A 26,236-nucleotide genomic window follows, 5' to 3' on the forward strand; every position below is an offset into this window, starting at 1 on the left:
ATTCACCTGGCGGCCATTTTGAAAACTCGAACGCCGTTGAGGGGTACACAAACCTGGAAGTTGGACTCCGATACAGTACTATCAATCAGTAGCAGCAATGGAAACGACTATGAATCTTTCCATTTTTACATATGATTTGACTGTTTATTTTAATAAATATTAAAAATATAAAAGGTGTGCATCGTAGCTGACATGTAGATGAACACTTTACAGTTGTTTTTATGGCTGTTAATTCTTCCCTTCAAATGTTATTGAGCATTAAATTATGGCATATTTATGTATGAGCGTATATACAGTAGTGAAAAATATCCATATTTACACATGATTTGACAGTTTATTTGAATAAATATTCAAAATATAAAAGGTGTGCATCATAGCTGACATGTAGATTAACACTTTACAGCTGGTTTTATGGCTGTTAATTATTCCCTTCAAATGTCATTGAAGTTAGAATCGTGCATACCAATGTCAGATGTAACTTTAGAGACAGTCCTTAAATTTGCGAATATCAAACGTCTGACATCAAACCAACTTTATGCCAGTGACCAGGATGCCTTCTGATATTTTTATCCACTCTCGACATAGTCCCTTATCCTCTGGAAAACGGTGAAAGGTTTGTCCACTGTTGGATTTTTTCCTGTGTGACGAGCACTGGGGAACACAGCAGTGCCACGCCATTGCCGCTAAGAGAAATCGCAACGCGAGCATTCCCGGAAGTGTTAGGTGTACCCCTCAAGCTCCTTAGAACGTTCAAGGTGAATAAGGCGAATTGGCGGGTATAACACGATGGCGATAGAGAAGCGACGGCAAGCACGACCGTCAATCCAATTCCTTTTAACCTCTCGACGATGCTGAATGACTTCTTTAGTTTAGCAAACAAATCGCTCAAGTGGGTGTAACTACCACTCACTTTCATATTTTTTTTTGCACAACCTGCAAAAATCGCTCAATGCCATTGCTGCTTCTGCAAACCGCTGATCAATGCTACAAACCAATATAAACTAATCCTGTCTGGAGTTTTCGCGTCGCTCTGCAAAGTACAGTACGTCACCCGGATCGTTGATCTAAATGGTTGAAGGACTATCCAATTGCTTGAATAATGTTCGTTGATCAGGCCTCTTGTGCAGTAGAAAATACATAGCAGACTCCCCAGACCAATGTTCAATTTTAAATTAAGAGCTTGGTCTGGTCATAGCCAGACAAAATATGTGTTCCACATACTAAAGTTTTACCTTCTTCTTTTGGCATTTGGTAAAAACAAACATTATAAAACTTTTAAAAAGATAAAAATTCTATAAATATAAATATATAAAGGACATATCACATTTAAGCAGTGAACTCAAAATAAATTACTTACATGTAGTTCCCTTTGCTAACAGCCTCATAGAAGGGCCTTTCCTAAAAGAATTTGGTTGCTCACTTTTGTTTGAAATGACCCACAAGTAGTAACCTTCCCACAATCTGCAAAAATGTATCTTTTTTAACACACAATATATGCTTGGGTCTTGGTATCACAGTATCTGAGGCTAAAATAATTTGTGGAACAACAGTTATTTCAGAAGAAACATATTTTATAGCTGAATGAAATGTTTAGATTGATTTTAGATTTTTCACACTACCACAAAAAAAGTTCCTGTTATCTGATGGATATCACTGAAATAGCTGTCCTGAGAATGACATTTGTCTTAGGGAACACAGCCAATTGGAAAACTGGCGGAGTTTTATTATTATAGCTAGCAGAAATCACTAAAAACAGTTTTAAAGACATATTACCGCATTTATAAATCTCCTCTACACAATAACACAAGTTAACTAATGTACAGTCATCAAAAATATCGGAAAGATCAAATGAAGCACCCGGTGGAGCCACGATGCGCAAAGGTGAACGTTACCTGACGCAGGTTGCGGGACACTCTGACAGCGTGCCAGGCATTGTCGTTGAACTTGCCGTCGGACGGCTCCACCAGAGCCTCGAAGGCGCCGGAGCCCAGGTTGATGACCAGGCATACGGCCCCACTTTTCAGAGACAGGTTGACATAGTCGGCAGACTTGCCAGTGTGAAGCAGGAGGCCGTTCCGCTGCAGTGTTCGGAAGGACAGGGTGATTTCATCGGTGCTGCTCTGGATGGGCTTTTGGGACAGGTCGTAGCTGAAGAACTCATTACCCTTGAATGTGGCCACTGACTCCACTTGGCCTTGTTGAAGGGAGATATAAAAAGGCAAGAGAATGTCATTAGAGCTTGGATGGATGTGGACCAAGGGTATGAGAAACTGACTCCTCTTAATATTCTCTGTGTTTTATAGACTCTCAAAGAACCAACCAAACGTTTGTGGACAAACAAGTGAAAACAAAGAATTAATGAAATGGCAATGCATGTAAAACACTCATGGCGTGTTTTACAACCCAAAAAGTTTCAGGCAGGACTTGAGCCTTGATGTGATTTTTGCTAATGAGAGGTTTAAGGCCACTGGCTCAAATGAAGCATAAACGGACCAGAAATTAACAGTACAAGACAGCTGCAAGCATGAATCATTGTACATGCCAGTGACATGAGAAAATCTCACTGCATTAACATGCATGCTTCCTTACTGGTGCTTCCCATGGACGTGAACTGCAGAGGTGAGTGATGTCACACATGTAAATGAGCGCAAACTCGCCAAGCGCCGTTCGCATCAGCTAATCGTGAAGGTCATTTATGCATGTAAAGCTTGCCGTTCTGAAATTAAACCACGAGTGGGCAATTAAACGAGCTGAAAACGGGCTGTCAGGAATAATCTGAAATAAAACACAGCCGCACTTTTAAATAACGGTTTGATTTGCGAACGCCAGTGTGAGATGTGAAAGCTTTGATGAACGAGGTAGAGGGTTTCAAAATACAGTTATTAAGAAAATAGTCGACTGAGGAGGAAGCTTGTCGAAATACCTCATCTTTGTCATTAAAAATCAGCACTATCACAGCCTATTTGTCTTTTATTCTTTTTTTCTGGCCTTATGTGCAGTCTACACCACCTGTTAATCTACTGGGATGTGCAATAATACATATTTTCTCGAATACTTGGTGGGTTGCCTGCATAATGTAAAGGGAAGTCCTGTATAATTAGCCTAGTTTCTTTCGGGTTTGCCTGACCCCAATTGGACACGTTTCTTAATGCAGAGTGTTTACATAAGATGTGTTCAAAGACTCAGCGCAGTGGAAAATGGGAAAATGCAGAAATCTCTGGCAGTGTTAATATTATCAATGAAATCACACTTGAATCGTGGTGATAATTAAATAATAAAAGTTAAAACGTATTGGTGACAAAAATATAAAAGACAGCAAGATATTAACAGATACCAAAAAAAAAAAAGAAAGAAAGAAAAAAAAAGGAAACAATATGATTGTTTTTAATATTCCAAATTAGAAACAGTCAGGGACTGATCTTGAGCTAAACATAAACAGTGAAAGAACATCAGCTTTAATTACAGGTTAATTTACTCACCCAAACATGTCATATACTATACAATTATGAAGATTAGATAAATATACAACATACACTACCTTCACATGTTTCTTTTGAAAAGATTTTTTGATGTTTTTGAAAAAAAAAAGCTCACCAAGGCTGCATTTATATAATCAAATTCACAATAAAAGGAGTAATATTGTGACATATTATTGCAATTTAATAAAACTGTTTTCTGTTTTAATATATTTTGAAAAGTAACTTATTCCTGTGATGGTAAAGCTGAATTTTGAGTATCATTACTCTAGTCATCAGTGTCACATGATCCTTTAGAAATCATTCTGATGTGGGTAATCTCTTAAAATTTCTGAAAACTGTTTATGCGTTTTGGTCGTTCATTTACACAACGATGGCGTTTTGGTGGCCTGAAAATGTAAACTTTTGAAAAATTGTTTTGAACTGCAAGTTTTTGAAAACGGTCTCTGTGTAAAGAACAAAAACGCGAAAAGGATGTGAAAAGGATGACGTCATACACATCGCCATCTAATGGCCTGCCAGCAGAATACATAGTTTTTTTGTCATTTTTACACATTCGTAAGAATGGGGATGCCGTCTGTATGCGGAAAACTCGAAGGAAAAACTTCTCCATATCGTTGTCGTGTAAACATATCCTAAGTTTCCAACTGAATGATTTGGAATAATCATTACTTAAAAACAAAGAGTTTGTTACCAGATAAGTCATGTAAGTCATGGTGTGATCAAGGTCTAACTCCCATCCTCTCTGATGGACTGTGTGAATTTCTCTCAGGCACGAGGAGCAATGCCATTTATTTATAACAGACTACTCAAGCAATGCTGTGGCACACTCCCTCTCACTACTATATGGGAAAAGTAACTGGCCCCTTGCAAACCAAATTGGGACTTGATATGGGAAAGTACTCCTACGATGTCTAAAAAATCTTACCCATCAACTAATACACTACAAACTTATCCACAAGGCTTATGCTACTCTACATGTGTTACACAAAATAAAGCATTTGTCTACCTCTTTTTGTTCACTCTGTAATTCTAATACTGTGGGCACCTATATCCACATGTTTTACAAGTGTCAACCCATTGATAAATTTTGGGATAAGGTTTTTCCATGCTCTTACTGTGGACCAAAAAAAAAAAAAAGATACATTTTAAAAATCTGGCATGAACCTATTGTACGTTTCCAGCAGTTAAAATGTTAAGAATGCACAACAGTGAAAATGAATAAAGCCAAATCAAAAACAATTAAGGCATGGGCAGTTTTAAATGAGAATTTCTCCTATATACAGTAATATCTCAAAAGAGCAGCTGTACTGATTGCTTTATAAAGAAAGGAAGCGGTCTATGCTGGTGGTATTAATTTTTACTGTCACTTTTGTCAATTGATTGAATCCTTGCTAAATAATAGTATAAACTTAACAAAATGAGGTTTACATGCTAGTGAGAATGTATAAGTCACATTGTGAATATTTAATTTAACACTTAAGCAACATGCACACGAAGCTTTCACTAATCAATTCCTTGTTCTAAAAAAAAATTCTATAAACTGCTTCGTACACACTAAACCACTGAAACGGACTCAAAACGATGTAGTACACATGCCAGAGCAGTATGTGGCACTGTAATTCTGCCACAGAGATGCACTAAAAATGGAGAAGACAACTTGGAGCATGCGCATAAACCTTGCGTGCTGGTATACAAACTTTAGTCAAGCTTGTAGTCCGCTATTGTTATTGTTGTTGTTGCTGTTACGTGACGTAGCAGTGTCTGACATGGGTTGAGACGTGGGGTGATGACATGATAGTTTCACAAAATATACAGATTGGCTGTACACATGAAAACACAAGGGGGACCCGGTTTCAGGCTCCCAAAACTGATCCGTCTGGACAAAACGTCAATACGATGCAATTTTTTTACGTATACAGCTAAACGCGTCTCCATGTGGATGGGATCTTAATACATAAATGTTTGAATATTTGGTTTCAATTTGCTCTAACATTTTATTTTTGTCAAACTAAAATCGTATAATTGACAAAAATGAATGAATAGGCAATTTTTACAATAACTTTTTAACAACAATCATTCAAACTGTGCAACGATTAGCAAAGCATAGCACACTAACGTAGCTACACATAACCACATCAGTTCTTATGGCTTTTGATCAGGCACAACCCCCATGGGGTCCTAGGTGGACTCGATTCAATGGGACAAGCAAACTGTTTATGACACTGAATGTAGTAATTTTTCATGTAATTGATACAAGTCTACAAAATCTATCAAGTTTCCACTGACACACCTCAGACAATCATGTTTTACAGCACCGGTATAGCAATATTCGTCCTTCAGATATGCATACATAACCTGCGCAGCTGCTAAAAATAGTATGAAATATTCCATTCCAGGTTTAACCAGCAGAGCATAACATTAATTTGAAGACTTGTGATATTTCATCAAGCAAGAAGGCTCAGACCATCAGTTAGGAAAGAAACGATTGGGCACGAATCAACCAACCAGACATCTCCACCATGGAAATGTGACCTTGCAAAATTACACCGACAGAATCTTATCATAGTGCCACTTGGTTCAGTGGAGAATAAACAGCCAGAGCGTGTTCCACAACAAGCAGACCTACCACGTAGCAAGGAACTCTTAAAGAGTTGACAGAAACGAAGCCCCCGCTGAGCAGTGTGTGCTTAAGAGTTTTTTTTTTTTTCTTCAATTTCTCACTGACTACAGAGTGACGCAAAGAGAATATGACCCACAAAACACAGGGCTATGACTAAGTATAAGGTAATCTTTCTAACAATAAACTGACGTGACATGATGGGACTCGACAATATCAGAGAGGCTTTAAACTTTTCAAAAGTGCAGCCTGAAAGTGCCTCAGATGTTACTGCTGCAGAAGCAAATGTTCTCAGATAGTTACAACACTTCTGACAAATGAATTTTGACTCAAATATATTCACATATATTTTGCATTAAAGGTGCAGTTAGCAATTTCTTTTTTTTTTCTTTTTTTTTTTTTTGGAAAATAAAAAAATCCATACCAAAGTCAGATTTGTTCTTTGGCCAAACAGAAGACTTTGAGATGCTTGCTGCATGTCAATCATTTCACACATTTACAGGGAAGCCCATACTGTATATGGGCAGCAGAAATCTGAGACAGAAGTGGATCATTCAAATTCAAATGCCAAATTCAGGTTCTTAAGCAGTTGATAGTTGTTAGTTTGACATGCAAGATTTATATTTATATTTTTACGCTTCTTTTGACAACTTTGCCTTGCTATATACAATTGTATCCTTGTAGGAATAGAATAGAATAGAATAGAATAGAATAGAATAGAATAGAATAGAATAGAATAGAATAGAATAGAATAGAATAGAATAGTTTTTCATGTGGTATCTCAAAGACAACATGAACTGCAACACAACTGCACACTGAACATCCATAGTGATGTAATTGACCCTTTGCCGGGAGTTTGATTGACAGGCGATCTAACCAATCATAATGCCGACTCCGCCGTTATGTCTGACAAGGCAGTCAGGGGAGTTAGCAGATTAACGTTGTGGACTTGATCTTGAATAAAGGTGTGTACTGACATCTTTGATACTTCAAAAATGGAGACTTTTTTTTCGTATCAAAAGTAATCGGCTCTGCCTTGTCTGTCGACACTTCCTCTTTGCTCCGCGTTGTATTTTTTACTGCGTGAGAACATGATGTGTGGCATGAGAATGGCATGGCTTGTCGAACATAGCAACAGTAACTAAGGGGGCAGGTCTTCACACACAGTCAATTGACCCTTCGCTGGGAGTTTGATTGACAGGTAATCTAACCAATCATAACGGGGAATCCGCCATTATGTCCAACAAAACAGTCAGGGGAGTTAGTAGATTAATGTCATGGAAATGAACTTGAAACATGTTGTTTACTGACGTCTTTCCGCGGTTGAAACAACATTCCTTCTGAAGTTCATTCATGTTTATTTGATACTATAAATTAACTAGTCGGAAGAGATGATCGGTTTACAAGCCGTTTAAACTGAGGTGCTACAGCGTTCTGTCATGACGCATTTAAGAGCCACATAATGGTATTTATTGTTTAAATTTCTTTAAAAATTACAAAATTTGAAATTTGTGACTTTGTATCATATTAAAAGTAACCTGCTCCGTCTTGTCTGTCGACGCGTTGTCAGCTTCTCGTTGTCAGCTTCCTCATGCATGTCAGCTAGACAATTGTACCTTAGTGTCTTTTCCATTTTCTCAGTTTGCAAAAACAATATTCAATTCATGCCTTAAAGGTTTTGTTTACCCCAAAATGAAATTTGTCATTAATTACTCACCCTCATGTTGTTCCACACCCGTAAGACCTTTGGTCAACTTCTGAACAACTGCCAAGTATTTTGATGAAATCCGAGAGTTTTTTTTTTATCCTCCATTGAAAGCAATGTAATTAGTACATTCAATGTAAAGACATCATTAAAGTCGTCAATGGGACTAAATTGGTTCAACTGTAATGTTATGAATGACAAGAATACTTTTTGTGTGCAAAAACAAACCAAAAATAACAACATTCAAAAAATGTTCCTCTTCTCTGTCAGTCTGTTACGGAGTTGGCGCAGTGCTACATTTCCAATTTTTCGTCTAAACGTACCTCCTGCATCAGCATCACACACATGCATCTTGCTGCTAACGTGAATCGGCCAATACTGAGCCACCGTTCGGACATAGAACCTGGAAGCTGCAACAAAAATAGCGTAGCAGAGGAAAGACGGGGAGAGACGAATTTATTGAATAATGTCGTTATTTTTGTTTTGTTTTTGCACACAAATAGTATTCTCGTCCCTTCAAACATTAAGGTTGAACCACTATAATCACATGGTCTATTTTCTCAGTGTTATTACTACACTCTAAAAAATGCTGGGTTAAATATGGACAAACCCAGGGATTGGGTTGTTTTCACCCAGCCATTTTTTTTTTCAGCCAATTTTGGATTTATTTTTTAGCCAGCAATATATTAATAGTAAAAGGCATGTTTTTGCTCACCCCCAAATAGGGGCAAATTTGTGGGGTATTTTAAGCTGAAACTTGACCAGACCTGAGACTTATATTACATATTGTGAAAGAGGGCATAATAAGTGCCCTTTAACCCAACCTGCTGGGTTTGTCCATATTTTACCCAACTTGGTTTGTTTTTAACCCAGCATTTTTTAGAGTGTACTTTTCTGGACACTGAATATGCTAATTTCGTTGCTTTCAGTGAAGGATAAAAAACCTCTTGGGTTATCAAAATATCTTAATTTGTGTTCTGAAGATGAACGAAGGTCCTACAGGTGTGGAACAACATGAGGATGATTAATTAATGACAGAAATTTCATTTTTGGGTGAACTAACCCTATAAAGCAAAAGTTCAAGTTCAATATTCATAAAAACACATGTACCTGACACAAAAGGGGGATTGACAGTTTTGTCAACTGGCCTGAAACTCTCCACTGGCCCTGGGCCATACGGCCATCTTTCCTGTTGAACCTGATAGCCCAAAAATAGTCTAAAAAGCAGGTTTAGCATTAATTTGACAAGTTATATCTACGTATTATCCGCTAAATAATACCTATTCATATTCACCATGGTTCACATTTGAGTAAATGGAGAAAGTTCAGCTTAAAAAGGCGAACAAACATACTCCAATGTTAGAGCATTAATGATGTTATCCTTTAGGCCAAGCCACAGGAAAACAAACCAAAACAACAAGCACTGGAGTTACCCCTTAACACAGAGCCTGTAAAGCCAGCTTTAGTTATGTGCAGATATGTGGTGTTGCTGATGAGATGTCTAAATCATCATGTCCAGCCTCCAATCTCTGACTTCAAAAGAGATGAGAGAAATAAACAGCGTTTACCCCAGACCTTCAGAGCACGCTGACTGGATGCTCTCTGTGTAGGCAAGAGCAGAATAGCCTGATTTATTTACTTAAGACTCCTTTGTGTCTTTGATATGACAGGACTGGAGCAATCAGTTCTTTAGGCGTCAAGACTTACTGTCATTACGCACTAATGTCCATGTCTCTGATATGAAAACACTAACACTAAATGAGAGGGGGTGTGAAATCAACAGCGACAGACTGGGAGAAGAAAAAGAAAGGCAACGAGGTTATGAGCTGGAGAGAGAGACAAGGAGGGAGGACATGACATGGATTGCGGGGACTTATGATCAAACTAGGGGTGGGAGGAGGGGAAAAAACCATTCACAGATTAGTTCTCCAACAATTCTGGATTACAAAATTTTCATAATCAGAATCATAAATGAATTATGAATAATTCTGTTTATTGAAAAAGCAACTGAAAGACAAAACATTACAGATACAGAGTGCCATTCAGTGTGCAACACACACACAAAAAAAAAAAAAAGTGCATTGAGGACATTTACTGACTGGGGATGGACTTGGGCTACATCTGAATGGAAAAAATCAAAAACACGTCTGGAATCATTTTGGATGCTGGTTAATATGAGGGATGGGAATCATGAATAATCTAACAATTCTGATTCCAACTGCATAATGATTTATAGTACTTTTTTGTACAGATTTAATAAATAAACAAAAAGTAAAAAAGAGAATTTAAGTAATAAATTTAAAACAAAAAGTGTTTACATGATACACAGATTTCTCACAGTTTTGAATGGCATAAATCTAAAACTTGGCCTAAACTAGCCTATATACACTGCGTTCCAAATTATTATGAAAGAGACAAATCAGTAAGATTTCTGTACAATAAACATTCAGATTTTAGTTTTTCTAAGAAAATGTTTGTTTGTTTATTTATCCATGTCTTTTTAGATAACTGGTATCAATCTCAAACAAAATAATTTGCCAGATCTATGGAAACCCTACTTAGAGGTTGTTCCACATTATTAAGCAAGTCACAGTTCTCATGCAATATGGGGAGGAAGAAAGATCTTTCTGAAGATGAAAAGCATGAAATGGTGCAATGTTGTGCAAAAGGCATGAAAACAACTAATATTGTGTGAAACTGAATGGAGATTATCGAATTATCATAAGATTTGTGAGTGATTTAGAGCACAGCAGAACTCGGTCAGAAGGCTTATTGAGGAAAGTTCCAGTCAAAAAAATTAATTGTATTAAAAGGGCAGCTATAAAAAAGCCAGTGTTGAGCAGCAAACAGGTATTTGAAGCTCCTGGTGTCTCTGGAGTCTTAAGAAGCTCTCCACGCAGGCTGGCAGTTGTGCGTAAAGATGCATTTCAGCCACTCCAAACCAAACCTCACAAAGAGAAACATTTACAGTGGGTTTATAAATACATGAAGACTCATTTTTAAATAGTTTTATTCACTGACTAATGCTGTACTACAATGGATGGTCTAAATGGATGGATTTCTGGATGGTTGGTGAATGGCCACCACGTTCCAACAAGACTGTGACGTCAGCAAGGAGCTGGTGGGTGATGATTTGGGCTGGAATACTGGGAAGTGAGATGGAGGGTATTAAGATATGTGAAGTTCATAACTGACCATTTTCAGCTATGGTATAAAAAAGAGGATAGTGCACTATGCACTATTGTACTATGCACAGCAATAAACACCACAGCAATAAAATTGTTTGAAAATGTATTTCTACACCCACTGTAAATGTTTCTCTTTGTTAGGTTTGGTTAGTGGTGTCTAAAATGCATCTTTATGCACGACTGCCAGCCTGCATGGTGAGGTTCTCAAGACCCTAGAGACTCCAGAAGCTTCAAATACCTGTTTGCTGCTCAACACTGGCTTTTTTTATAGCTGCCCTTTTAATACAATGATTTTTTTTGATAGGAACTTTCATTAATAAGCCTTTATCTGACCAAGTTCTGCTGTGCTCTAAATCACTCACAAATCTTATGATAATTCGATAATCTCCATTCAGTTTTACACAATATTAGTTGTTTTCATGCCTTTTGCACAACATTGCTGTTACAACAGAGACACCGGAAGCAGAGATAAAAGCAGTTGGGTTGTTTATTGAGACAATCAGCAGAGCAAACAGGTAAGTGAATGGTGATAATGAAGGTCTTGGAGGTGAATGAGAGGTAATACTGTCCTTATTCTTTGTATTGCAGGTGATGGTGGAAGAAGACGCTGGAGATGGTTGACTGGAACACTCACACACACAAGCAGGTAGGAACACGAGGAGTACTGGAGACAATGGAGACGAAGGAGATGATGTAGACAGGTAAGTGTCGTTTTGAGAGTCCTTGAGGTAAGTGAACAACGGGGTGTATCACGAACGAGACCGGACAATGTGTGTGTGTGAGTGTGGGGTTCTTATAGTGAGACTGATGACTGTGGTGATGAGCTGCAGGTGGCGGTGATTAGAATTCCGGTGATTGAGTGCGCGGGTAAGGGAGTGAGGTGGAACCTGACGTGTCTGTGACAGTACCCCCCCTCCCACGGCCCGCTCCTGAGTGCCGAGGACCCCGACGTCGTGGTGGTCGTCCTCGAGGTCGTGGGGCAGGTCTGTCCGGGTGGTTGGTGTGGAAAGTCTGTAACAGAGTAGGATCAAGGATATCATTCTTAGGGACCCATGAGCGTTCTTCGGGACCGTAGCCTTCCCAATCCACCAGATATTCTAAGAGACCACCACGGCGCCGGGAGTCCAGGATCTCTCGAACCTCGTAGGCAGTCCCATCGTCCAGGATGAGTGGAAGGGGGGGCTCGACGGCTGCCACGTCAGGTTCTGTGGAAGGAAGAACAGAAGGGTGGTGAGGTTTTAGGAGTGACACATGGAAGGTTGGATGAATTCTTTTATATTGTGCAGGAAGTTGTAACCGGTAGGTGACGGGGTTGATCTGTCGGAGGATGGTGAATGGGCCAATGAAGCGGGGACTCAGCTTCTTGCAGGGCAGGCGCATCGTGATGTCTCTGGTGGACAGCCAGACCTTCTGCCCCGGTTGGTAGTTAGGAGCGTGGGAGCGCCGAAGGTCGGCTGTCATCCTGCGCCTGCGCAGGGCTCTCTGCAGCTGGTGATGAGCTGAGTCCCATACCCTCTCGCTCTCCCGGAACCAGTAGTCGACCGCTGGCACGTTGGAGGGTTCCCGTCCCAGGGGAACAGTGGGGGCTGGAAGCCGAGCACGCATTGAAAAGGTGTTAATCCTGTTGTAGCTTGACGGAGGGAGTTCTGGGCGTACTCGGCCCAGCCCAGGTACTGGTTCCAGGAGTCCTGGTGGCCATGACAGAAGGTACGCAGGAAGCGCCCAATCTCCTGGATCTTCCGTTCCGTCTGCCCGTTCGACTGAGGATGGTATCCAGACGATAGGCTGACGGTCACACCCAGGAGGGAGAAGAACGCCTTCCAGACTCGAGAGATAAATTGGGGTCCTCTATCAGAGACTATGTCTTCGGGGATTCCATAATGACGGAAGACATGGTTGAACATTAATTCTGCTGTGGCCATGGCAGTGGGTAGACCTTCCAGGGGGATCAGACGGCAGGCTTTGGAGAAACGGTCTACGACTACTAGAATACAGGTGTGACCATCAGATTCTGGGAGGTCGGTAACGAAGTCTACTCCCAGGTGTGACCAGGGTCTCTCAGGAACGGGCAGAGGATTGAGCTTGCCGGTTGGAAGATGGCGTGGGCTCTTGGAGATGGCGCACTCCCTGCAGCCCTGCACGTACCTTCTGACGTCGCTGGCCATGTTTGGCCACCAGAAGCGCTGTTTGAGCAGCGAGAGGGTCTCATTGACCCCCGGGTGACCAGTGCCAAGTGATGAGTGAACGGAGTGCAGGAGTGGAGTGCGTCGTGTCCTGGTGATGTAACGCAAGCCTTGGGGACAACCCGGCGGAGTGCGTGAGGAGGCATTGGAGGAGGGTAAGGTCTCTTCCGACCATTCGATGGGGCTCATGAAGAGAGACTCGGGCAGGATAGTTTCAGGGTCATCATTCTTCTCCTCGGGAGCGTGGAGACGTGAGAGAGCATCGGCCTTGAGGTTCTTCGACCCAGGGTGGTGTGAGATGGTGAAGTTAAATCTTGAGAAGAACATTGCCCATCTGGCTTGACGTGGGTTGAGTCGTTTGGCCGCTTTCAGATACTCAAGGTTTTTATGGTCAGTAAGAACTTGGAAAGGGTGGTTAGCTCCCTCCAACCAATGCCTCCACTCCTCAAGGGCGAGCTTGACAGCCAGGAGTTCACGGTCCCCGATGTCGTAGTTTACCTCCGCCGGGTTGAGCTTGCGGGAGAAGAAGGCGCATGGATGGAGCCTACTTGGATTCCCCTGCTGCTGTGAGAGGACCGCTCCCACTCCGGTGGTGGATGCGTCCACCTCCACGACGAATGGTAACTCTGGATTGGGGTGGACGAGGAGGGGAGCGGTGGTGAAGGCTTTCTTGAGGGTCTCAAAAGCTTCAGTGGCAGGCTGGGACCAGGACAGAGACTTGGGCTGTTTACGGAGCAGGTTGGTGAGTGGGCTGACGATGGTGCTGTAATTTTTGATGAAGCGACGGTAGAAATTGGAGAAGCCGAGGAAACGTTGGAGTTCTTTAATGGTAGTGGGAGTTGGCCAGTTCTGGATGGCGGAGACCTTCCCCTCGTCCATCCTGATGCCACTGTGGTCAATCACATATCCCAGGAAGTGGACAGAGGACTGATGGAAGGTACACTTCTCTGCTTTTAGGAAGAGTTGGAACTGCCGTAAGCGCTTGAGGACCTCCGCACCGTGGTGGCGATGTTCGGCCAAGCTCCGGGAGTAGATGAGGATGTCATCAATATACACCAGAACGAACTTGTGGAGGAACTCCCGGAGCACCTCATGGATGAAATCCTGGAATACGGAGGGGCGTTGACCAGGCCATACGGCATCACGAGATATTCATAGTGGCCGGTGGGCGTGACGAAGGCGGTCTTCCACTCGTCCCCCTCGCGTATCCGGATGAGGTTATACGCGCTGCGGAGGTCCAGCTTGGTGAACACAGTGGCACCGCGGAGATGTTCCAGGGCCGCTGGGACGAGGGGAAGTGGATACCTGAATTTCACGGTAATCTTGTTCAGTGAACGATAATCGATACAGGGCCGCAAGCCTCCGTCCTTCTTGGCCACGAAGAAGAAGCTTGAAGCAGCAGGGGAAGTAGACGGGCGGATGTATCCTTGGTTAAGGGCCTCTTTAATATATTCCTCCATGGCCTTCTCCTCCGGTACAGATAGGGGGTATATGCGTCCCCTAGGCACTGGCTCACCCGGTAACAGATCGATGGCGCAGTCCCATGGCCGGTGTGGAGGAAGCTTGGAGGCGCGTTGCGGGCAGAAGACGTCACTGAAGGGGGCGTAGTCGGGTGGAACATCGACGGAGCGTTTTTCCACAGGACTTTCGATGGAGGTAGCGTTCACGGAGATATTCTTGGAGATAGGAGATCTTGGAACAGGAAGTTCTGGGAAACAGCTGGAGAAGCAGTGGTCGCCCCACTTCAGGACTTCGCCCGTGCGCCAGGAGATGGTGGGATTGTGGAGTTCCAACCACGGGCGCCCTAGAACCACGTCAGCGGTGGACTCCTCCAGAACCAGCAGATGGATGGTCTCAGAGTGGAAGATACCCACTTGCAGTAGAAGGGGACCAGTAACGCGACGAACCATCTTTCGGCTTAGGGGTTTGCCCGTGATGGAGTGGACCTGGTAGTTAATCGGAGAAGGCGAGGTCTTGAGCCCGAGGTGTCGACAGAGGGCGCCGGAGATGAAGTTTCCTGCTGACCCTGAATCGAGGAGCGCCACCACTGGAACGGAAGCCTTAGCAGCAGTAAGGTTTACGATAGTAGTGAGTGGTTTCATCTTTTGGATTGAAGGAATGATAGCACTCACCACAGGTCGAGGAGGACGGGTTGGGCATGTGGAGATGACATGCCCAGGGGATCCACAGTACAAGCAAAGATTCAGGGTCAGCCTTCTCCGCCTTTCTGCTGGAGACAAACGTGAGTTACCCACTTGCATGGGTTCGGTGGCTGGTTCTGGAGAGCTGACGGGTTCGGACCGACGGAGGAGGGTGGTGGTCAGTGGTTGGCCCTGGTGCTCAAGGAGACACGACTGCATACGAGAACCCACACGGATGGCGAGTTGGATAAATTGTTCGAGTCCCATGGAGTCCTCGTATGCAGCGAGATGCAACCGCACAATAGGCTCCAAACCTTGTCGAAAGGTGGTGATGAGGGCTTGTTCATTCCAGCCGCTGGTTGCGGCGAGCGTTCTGAACTGCAAGGCATAATCGTTAACAGTCTGGTTTCCTTGTTTTAAATTGTACAGTTTCTCACCAGTAGAAGAATCAGCCAAAGGTCTTCCGAAGACTTCTCTGAAGTGGGAGACGAACGCTGGATAGGATTTAACGACTGAGCCCTTTTGAGTCCAGAGGGAATCCGCCCATTGAAGGGCCTTACCTTGCAGTTGGGAGATTATGAACGCTATCTTCGCCGTTTCGGTGGGATAGAGGTGCGGCTGCATCTCCAGGACCAACTCGCACTGAAGAAGGAATCCGCTGCAATCCTCCGCCGATCCTGAGTAGGGCGCTGGTTTGGCCATGGGACTGGCGGTGTAAACAGGTGAAGCAGCGGTGACAGTGGATGCGGAAGTGGCAGCGGTGAGGGGTCCTGGCACACGGTGACTGTGGTTGAGGGGTGAGTGCTCGGCGCAATGCGTCCACGAGCTCTTGAAATGGGTCATGGTAGCTCATGCTGATGTATGGCTGTTAGGGTCCGGTCTTCTGTTACAACAGAGACACCGGAAGCAGAGATAAAAGCAGTTGGGTTGTTTATTGAGACAATCAGCAGAGCAAACAGGTAAGTGAATGGTGATAATGAAGGTCTTGGAGGTGAATGAGAGGTAATACTGTCCTTATTCTTTGTATTGCAGGTGATGGTGGAAGAAGACGCTGGAGATGGTTGACTGGAACACTCACACACACAAGCAGGTAGGAACACGAGGAGTACTGGAGACAATGGAGACGAAGGAGATGATGTAGACAGGTAAGTGTCGTTTTGAGAGTCCTTGAGGTAAGTGAACAACGGGGTGTATCACGAACGAGACCGGACAATGTGTGTGTGTGAGTGTGGGGTTCTTATAGTGAGACTGATGACTGTGGTGATGAGCTGCAGGTGGCGGTGATTAGAATTCCGGTGATTGAGTGCGCGGGTAAGGGAGTGAGGTGGAACCTGACGTGTCTGTGACAATTGCACCATTTCATGCTTTTCATCTTTAAAAAGATCTTTCTTCCTCCCCATATTGCATGAGAACTGTGACTTGCTTAATAATTTGGAACAACCTCTAAGTAGGGTTTCCATAGATCTGGCAAATTATTTTGTCTGAGATTGATACCAGTTATCTAAAAAGACATGGATAAATAAACAAACCAACATTTTTCTTAGAAAAACTAAAATCTGACTGTTTATTCTACTGAAATCTTACTGATATGTCAGTTGCATAATAATTTGGAACGCAGTGTAGTTAAAAGTTGTAAAATATTTGATCAATATTTATAAAATACAACAGACATAATGGCCGTTTACACCTGGTATTAAGATGCATTTTGGTTGATCGGATCACAAGTAAAGTCCATTTAAATGCACGTTCTTAAGCCGATTATGCATAATAAGCCGACAACCAACGTGGTCATGTAAACGCGGTAACCCATTTTCTTTTTTCGGAGCAAGGTCATAAACAGCTTAAGCATAAACCGATCGGAACAGGTAATTTTTTTGGCTCTTACCACGACTTCACGCGGCATGTAAACGTATTAACCTTCTTTCTGTCTGCTTATTGAAGTGGGCATGTGTGATCATAGACTGTGTGTGATACGTGACATAAACGCATCCAGAGAGACCACACGTTTTGCAGGAAAGGAAAAAGGAAATATATCACAAACACAGACTCTTTCAAGACATGGAAAATTGTAAAAATATGTTCTCATCTCTCTAAGTGATTTAGTCAAAACGCTGCATCTGTAACTGCATGAGAGAATAATAAATGAGTCGTAAGTTTCTCGCTGACATGTTGCAAGCTTTAACATCACAACTGACACAACTGATTCAGATACGCAAATAATTATGTTTTGACATCACTACAGGGAAATAAACCGATTTATTAATAAAGTAATGTAAACACGGTTTACTTGCATTGTCAGTTTATTGGTTTGCATGTAAATGGGGAAAACTGAAAGCTTGTATTTGTTAGTTATCTGTTTACTGGTGTGCATGCAAATCTGTACAGATGTTAACATTTTTGAGCTTGTCTACGCACTTTCCACCACTTGCAGAGATAGTCGAAAACACATTCAACCAAATAGCTTTCGTAGTGTAGATGCTCATGTGGTCAAATGTGTTTAAACAGCCACAAAAGACCGCCTACTCTTTGCCTACTAACCTAATGGATTACATTATGCATAAACATTATGGGAAGCATGCTAGCCAGACTTTAAGCCCGGAATACACTGCACGAAAGATTCTCATCGTGAAACAATCGTGGCGATTTCTGTGATCTTGGTTCTTAATCGTTGGTCCTATGTCGTACAGTGAGAGAGGTTCAAAGACGTCTGTTTTCCCGGTCTTGCGACCAAAGATAGCAGTGTCAGAAATTCAGCATGATCAATGCAGTGTGTTTGCTGCTACAACCTACGTCTACTGACCAGCCAATAAAAATGCAACATGGCACTAAAACTTAAAACCACTTACCTCAAGCTCTTTTCCCTTCTTTAGCCGTTTTCTTTTTTTTTTTTTTTTTTTCAGCACACATAAAACTACAACTGCCAAAGTGTGATTCAACATGGTCTTTTTGTTTACCTCTAGCACATGCTGATGACATTTTATTCTTCTATAGAAACTTGCATCGTAGCCTACGAGTCAATGGGTGTCATCAGCGTACAGTCTACATGCATGTTGTACCCAAGTTTAATAGATCCATGTTGCACAGTGAGCTTTACAATGATCTTATAGGATTGCTAAAATCGTGCAGTGTATCCTGGGCTTAAGGGATTTCAAATTTGGTTTGAAGATGAAAAACGTACAAAGCCAAGACGAAATCAGAGCAGAAACAAAAGCTGCTGCTCTACATCATCTCCGGTCACGGTCATATGTAAACTGCACAAGCATATTTAGTTTTTTTAGATCGAAAGATCTGAAAAAAAAACATACATTTACAACCCTCCCCTCAAAGAAATCAGGACAGAAAGAGTTGAAAGTCGACAAAAGAGACTGATTAAAACACCCGGGGTTAACGGGAATGTGCCTCCTCTCTGCAATGCGCAATCATGTTGGAAAGGTCACAGGTGATATAGGCGGAGGTTCAGTGGTAAGCAAAAATGTCCATCTCATTTTCTCCTCCAACTTCAAAATCTTCCGACATCATTGTTTTACCTTTGACTTGACTTGGCCGCTTGACCTGGTCTTTGTATGTTCGGTTTGTAAACACTTGCCCGGTACTTCCGCCTACACCACGCGCAACATTTCCAACATGATTACGTAATGCGTAGCGCATCGCAGAGCTAGTGCAAGACAAGCATTTGTGGTTAAAAAGTATATCATTTTTTTTTTTTTTTTAGAAAATGACTGATCGTTTTGCTAGATAAGACCCTTATTCCTCGGCTGGGATTGCATTTGAAGATGCAATTTGGACATTCAATCCATTGTTAGCCATTGAAGTCCACTATATGGAGAAAAATCCTGGAATGTTTTCTGGAATCTCTTTTCGACTGAATCTTGGATGAATTACCAGGAAATTTTAATTCTGAAGTGAACTAACACTTTAAACCTGCAAAATCAAAAGTCCTTTTCTGCTGAATTAGCAAGGCCATGCTGCTACTAAAATATATTTTGAACTTTTTACATATACTGATAAACACCATAATAACACAGGAGTAAAGAGAAAAGCCACACAATAAAACAAACAAATCAAAGTACACCGTTCACGCTGTATGTTTTTAATTCACTCAAAGTATCATTTCAGACAATCGACTTCATTTTATTACATCCGAAAAACGACCAATGAATTCTATAGATCTGATAATTTCAAAAAAAATCTACATCAAAATGTATCGAGGATTATTTCAGGAATTAAATTGTGACTCCTTTAAAACTTAATCATAAGGTACAATTCCCATCAAACGTTACAATTTAAACCCTTTTTCCTACATAAACCACACACTTCCAAATAACAGGTGGTCATTTTTGTAGCATGTGGATTGTACCAAATTACTACAGAGTGTTGAAAAGCAAAAAAAATTGAAGCAATTGAAAACAATGATGATAAAGTCCAAAAAAAAAAAATAAGCAGGCAGTCGATGGGAAAGAAGACACAAGCCACACTGTAAAGGCCGACTGAATGCTGCCCAGTGGGAAATAATGGCAATCCAAATGTAATCTTGAGAGTGTTATTATTCCAGCAAACTGTGTCCTCTTACGAGGAAGCAGCATCTGAGGCTCTCTCCCAGCTCTCATCACGACCTCTCCCTCTGCCTGGCAGAGCTCAAAGTGCAGATCTGAAGCAGACATGTCCAATTAAAGATACACACGCTCCAACCTCACTGTTTCTGACGAGACAACAGGGACAAATACGACACAGGACTCATTTTTAATGTCATCTGCGGCAGTGTGTTTATGTGTCGCTTTTTCTGACAGGTTGGTTTGTCTCCGATGCTTGTGGAGAGTGAGAGAGAAATATCAACAGCTGATTAAGTCAAGGCCCTGCAGCAGCCGAGGCAATTTGCATTAGCAGATTAAACATGGCTATGAGAGAGAGGGGAGCAGGGAAAGGCATATCTTTTGGAGTTAACTGTGCCATTTCCCCCAGCGTGCTGACAGAAGATGAGACTGGCCATGACAGTAATGTTTGTCAAGGGACACTGGCATTCACAGAGCGCTAAATCAACAACAATAAAACTAGCACCTATGTTTTCAGTGGGAGCACCCTGGGCAAAAGAACACATGACCAAAAAAACGAATAAATAAAAAAGCATGCAAGGGGACCTTTAGTAATGATTAAATTTATTATTTTATTTATATATTTACACATACAAATACATACACACGTATAAATACACACACACACACACGTTTGTTTTTGTGAATTGTGGGGAGATTCCATAGGTGTAATGGTTTTTATACTGTACAAATCATATTTTCTATCGCCCTACAACTAAACCACTTTCTCACAAAATCTCATTCTGTATGATTTATAAGCCTTTTGATAAGTCACCTCTTTTTGTAATACCTATGTCATACCCATGAAAGCGTATGCGCAAGTTCTACCAGAAAGACTCTAATGCACGTCATTAATTCGCAATCTGGCGTAGCCAATCACAGCTCGACATCAACTATATATAGAATGATCTCACCATACTACTTTGCTGCCCGTAGGTGTCGTAGTGAAGTTCCCCTCCATCCTCCCCGCCACCACCAGGATGGTCCCTGTCCACTCGCAGGGGGGGTAGGCTCCGCCCCTGCCTTTATCTTCAGGCAGGACCTACCAGCTAACATCAAGACCTGGAGAAAGACGGGGGCCTACGCCAAAGAACTTTGAGACAGAGCTTGTCGAGGGTTTTATTTTATTTTTATTATTTCTTTAATCTGATCTTGTACCAAATAAATCATTCATATTTAATTCTCCCTCGAGTCTTTTTGGTAGAAATGTCTTTATACAAATTTGTGTCCTGATATGTCACAACACGCACATACCTTTAGGGACATTTAGTAATGATTAAATGTATTATTTTATTTATGTATTTACACATACAAATACATACTCATGTATAAATACACACACACATGTGTGTGTGTGCATGTGTTTTTGTGACATATCAGGACACAAATTTGTATAAAGACATGGATATGACAGATATTACAATAAGAGGTGACTTATGGAGGACATTACCCAATGACCCCACTTTCCAAAAGGCTTATAAATCATACAGAATGAGTTTTTGTGAGAAAATTAAAGTGTGCACAGTTTCCTATGATGGTTAGGTTTAGGAGTAGGGGTAGTGTAGGGGGATAGAAAATACAGTTTGTACAGTATAAAAACCGTTACGTCTATGGAGTGTCCCCACAATTCACAAACATGAACGTACTTGTGTGTATGTGTGTGCGTGCGTGCGTGCGTGCGTGCGTATGTATACGCACATGTACACACATACATATACACATTTATACAACAGTTCTTTCTGGTTCTTGAATCTGATTGACTGAGAGCCATGCAATATTCTATTGATAACATCACTCCTACATTTTCACTGTTTGTATCACTCCGTTTGAAGCGACTGTCATGGCCGGCCGAGCAAATCCACCGTATTTTTACAAATACTACACTTCTTGTACCACAAACAGTAATTTAAGAGTTTTTTGGCTTTTATTTTTTTATTTTGTTTTGGCTCTTATAGTGGTTTAACATGAGTTATAATAAATTTTGGGTTCTTTGGTCTTATCAATCTATTACTTGATCCTGAGCAAATCAAACTATGCTATGTTAAATTTAATAATTTAATATTAATGATTTAATAATTTAGTATTAAGGCTATATTTAAAGCTGCAGTCCGCAACTTTTTTGGTTAAAAATTATCAAAAATCAACTTTTGAACAAGTACATAACCAGCCATTGTTCAAAACTATCTAATTATCTTAGCTCGATTCACAACAGTAAGCTTGTAATAATGTTTTATAATAAGAGTGACATGGCGGATTTCTGCGGGAAATTCAAGCATGCAGCAGTTCATCTGTGCGTCATTACGTCACGTCCGTAAACAAAGGAAGGAGTCCCAACAAAGGCTAGTCGTTTTATCACGTGAGGACGCTGCCGGTAGCGGCACATTTATAGCCTTTTCTAACAGCAGCTGAAATAATTAAACTAATAATTTTGATGGCTGATTGTAATCCAGAAAGATCCAAATGACAATAATCAGTGACAGCAGGAGATTCAGCCGTAGTCAAAAAGCAAAAGACTTGGACTGTGGAGTGGCTACAGAAATTGAAATCTACAGGTAACGCTAATACACACTAAATACACAGTCACGCAATGCTGATGTTGTTAACAATAACAATTTGAGAACAATATAACAGTAATAATAATTTGCACTAGGGATGCTCCGATCAGGATTTTGGCAGCCGATACCGAGTACCGATTTCTTGTCATGGTGATCAGCCGATACCGAGTACCGATTTCAATGCTTCACTGATTTGTAAGCTCTTTGATCACCTTTTCTCCAGATAAAAAAATACTATAGATGTTGCCTTTATTTTATTTTTGTTCCATTTTTATGGTAATGTATGTAATGCAACTATAGTTTTAACAATGCACTAAATCACAACAATTATTCATTATACAGTGAATATTTTAATATGCCTTTAAAATGGTGTTCCTGCACAGAAAAAAACAAACAAACAAAATGAAGCAGTCTTATGCAGCCCACAAGGTTTATTTAAAAATTGTACAATAGTAAAATGTTGATGACAAAATAAACATTTAATCTCCTAAAATGGAGAAGTCTGAATTAACTTAAACATTGTCCAATACCAGTCCTAGCAGGACAACATAACCAAGAAAAATACATTTAAAGTCCTAAAACAACAAATCGGATAAGTGTGATGCAGCTCATTAGGTTTACTTAAAAACTGTCCCATAGTAAAATGTTGAGGACAAAATAAACATTTAATCTCCTAAAATGGAGTAGTCTGAATTAACTTAAAAACTTTTCAGAATGTCTGTAATGGATGGCTGAGTGAGAGTCGTATTACTAGTTGTTACCGTTGCCTTTTTTGCAGTTGCCAGTTTTTCATATTCAGCATAAGTCTCGCGGTGGCTTGTTCTCAGGTGCCGAATCAGGTTCGTCGTATTGAACGTTTTGGACAATACTCCTCCACAAGAGATTTCTTCAGAACATACACGGCAAATCGCGAATTTTTCATTGTTTCTCGCAACGTCATAGAAATTCCACACATGTGACGACATGTCTGCAGCGCTATGTTCCCGCGCGTCCTCACACTCACGCGCTGACGTCATCAAATTGCGATCGGTTCGTGAGATCGGCCAAGTTAGTGAGTACCGATCGAGTCATAAAATATGATTATCGGCCGATTCCGATCTCGGGCCGATCGATCGGAGCATCCCTAATTTGCACGGTTTGGCATGATCCGAGCTAAGAGATCGTTAGATTTAATCATCATTGGCAGCGCAATTTATTGTAGGCCTAATGCTTTTTTTCTCAGTTGGTCAGAACAAAAGTGGCAGAAATGTTACTTACTTGATCAGATGATATTTTCCAGTGAAAATTCTTATATTGGTCATACATTCAAGACGTAGAATCTGTGATTCTGAAGTTCTGTATCCACACCGGTGCGGTGACTGACAGCAAGCATTAGATTCATCTGCGCTGACGAGCCGTGCCGGGGCACAATGCACGAACAGATAACTGTTCCGCATATGACTGCAATCGCATGTTTCAAACAAGAGATGGCGACAAAGAGGAAAAGTTGCGGACAGCATCCTTTATAGCACTGATTTTGTACGTTTCATTGAATTGTACGATTGTGTTTATTTCCTATTGCCATTTATAATGGCTATTGTTGTTAATTTAAATATTGTTGTTCAATAAATATTACTTTATATTCAAAATAAGTTGTATTTGCTATTGAGAAAGGGTCCATTAGTGCATAATATGGATGGAGAGAAAGTTACATTAATACGGCATTAGATGGCGACAAACTTTATGAGTGAATGAGTCAGTCGCAAGAGACTTTTAAATTGAAAGGGACTTTTGTAAACAAAGGACGCTGTTTTAATGCTGTTATGGAAAATTCCCTTAACTGTAAAAAGGACAAATACAAAGATTGCTTTCCTCAGCGGACATTCAAATGGATTTTTATAATGGATATAATATTATGAACATCGACCAGAGGAATGAATGTTATATCAGACACAATAATACTGTACAAAATACAATGAGTTTCAATGGAAAACGTCTCGGTTACAAAGGTAACCCTCGTTCCCTGAAGGAGGGAACGGAGACGTACATCGGACAGACCGACGAATAGGAATCTCGCTAGAGAGGCCAATCTACTTCCAGTGTAACTAAAACGAGCCAATGCACATTGGCATGCAATCATATGCATCAGCTGCTCGCCTCGCAGCGCGGGTATATAATGAGCAGCAGGTGCGTTGCATCTTCAGGTTTTCGCTGAGGAGCCGAACCGGATAGGCGGCAGCATCAGCGGGGTACAGCGACTGTGGCGACGGGACGTACGTCTCCGTTCCCTCCTTCAGGGAACGAGGGTTACCTTTGTAACCGAGACGTTCCCATTCAGTCGGTCACGTTCGACGTACGTCGGACAGACCGACGAATAGGAATCCCTACCAAAGCGCCACAGGAGCTGCCCCCTTCCAGCGCTCTGTTGTAAGCCACCTGAACCCCCTTGCCTGAGGATGGTGGGACAGGGCTAACACAGAGAGAGTCGATCACTGCTGTTCCCCAAAACCCATTCAGTGAGACTATTGGATAACGCTGGGAAAGCGTACCCTTCGCTGGGAAAGGAACGCTGCGGAAGCCACATCCTTCCCCGAAGGAGTTATGTGGAGAAGTACATATGGACTAACCCTGTAGGGCTGTGCTACATATGGAAGAGCTGGGGTGACTCCAACCCGATGAAGGGTAGGTTCTCCCAGAGGGAAAGACACAGGCTTCGTTTAGGAGCAACCGTGGAACCAACCATATGGGATCCCCGTAGGGTCACACATATGGAACCCAGCCTAAACCCGGTTCTCAAGGATACAACGGAGTATAGGCCTGGCGCCAGACGCTCCGCCACGTCGGCTGCCGAAGGGATATCGGAGGACTCGACAGGGTCTGCCTTATAGGGACTCTCTGGAGAAAAGAAGCGCATGTAGCGCAGCAAGCCGACACTAAGCCGGGGCCTCTCCGTGCCTCTGACCTGTGGCGAGAACATGGGAGGAGACCGGCTCGACACGAAGGCTATAGTATCTAGCGAACGTGTTAGGTGTCGCCCAGCCCGCAGCTCTACAAATGTCTGTCAGCGAGGCGCCACGAGCCAGTGCCCAGGAGGATGCGACACCTCTCGTGGAGTGAGCATGCAACCTGAGCGGGCAGGGCACGCCCTGAGCTTGGTAAGCCAGGGCGATGGCATCCACTATCCAGTGGGCCATCCTCTGCTTGGAGACAGCCTTTCCCTTCTGCTGGCCTCCATAACAGACAAGAGCTGGTCTGAGGTCCTGAGGCTTTAGGATCTGTCTATGTACAGTCGCAAAGCGCGGAATGGACAGAGTAAAGCCAGGGCTGGGTCTGCCTCCTCCGAGGGCAGCGCTTGCAGGCTCACCACCAGGTCCCTGAAGATAGTGGTAGGAACCTTGGGCACATAGCCAGGCCGGGGTCTTAGTACCACGTGGCTATCACCCGGCCCGAACTCCAGGCACGATTCGTCAACCGAAAATGACTGCAGGTCCCCTACCCTCTTGATGGAGGCCAATGCCACCAGCAGCAAAGTCTTCATAGACAGAATCTTTAAGTCTGCTGACAGCAAAGGCTCAAAGGGAGCAATCTGAAGTGCTCTCAGCACCAGAGTGAGGTCCCAAGAGGGTATGGAGAGGGGACGAGAAGGATTTAACCGTCTCGCCCCCCTAAGGAACCTGATGACCAGGTCGTGCTGACCAACAGATTTGCCATCTAAGTGGTCGTGGTAAGCGGATATAGCAGCAGTATGGACTTTGAGGGTGGAGGGGGGACAGCCTACGCTCCAACCCTACTGCAAGAAG

General features: G+C 42.2%; 1 protein-coding gene across 1 annotated transcript in view; it reads right to left on the reverse strand.

Annotated features, from left to right (window-relative positions):
• Nucleotides 1-26,236, reverse strand: part of nrxn2a (neurexin 2a) — a 431,583-nt gene that overhangs the window by 307,514 nt on the left and 97,833 nt on the right. Inside the window, exon 6 of the mRNA XM_067375006.1 lies at nt 1,893-2,194. Coding sequence (XP_067231107.1) covers nt 1,893-2,194 — 302 coding nt within the window. The remainder of the gene's footprint in view (nt 1-1,892; nt 2,195-26,236) is intronic.

This window comes from Chanodichthys erythropterus, chromosome 22 (assembly GCF_024489055.1).
Source record: "Chanodichthys erythropterus isolate Z2021 chromosome 22, ASM2448905v1, whole genome shotgun sequence".
Taxonomy (NCBI): Eukaryota; Metazoa; Chordata; class Actinopteri; order Cypriniformes; family Xenocyprididae; genus Chanodichthys; species Chanodichthys erythropterus.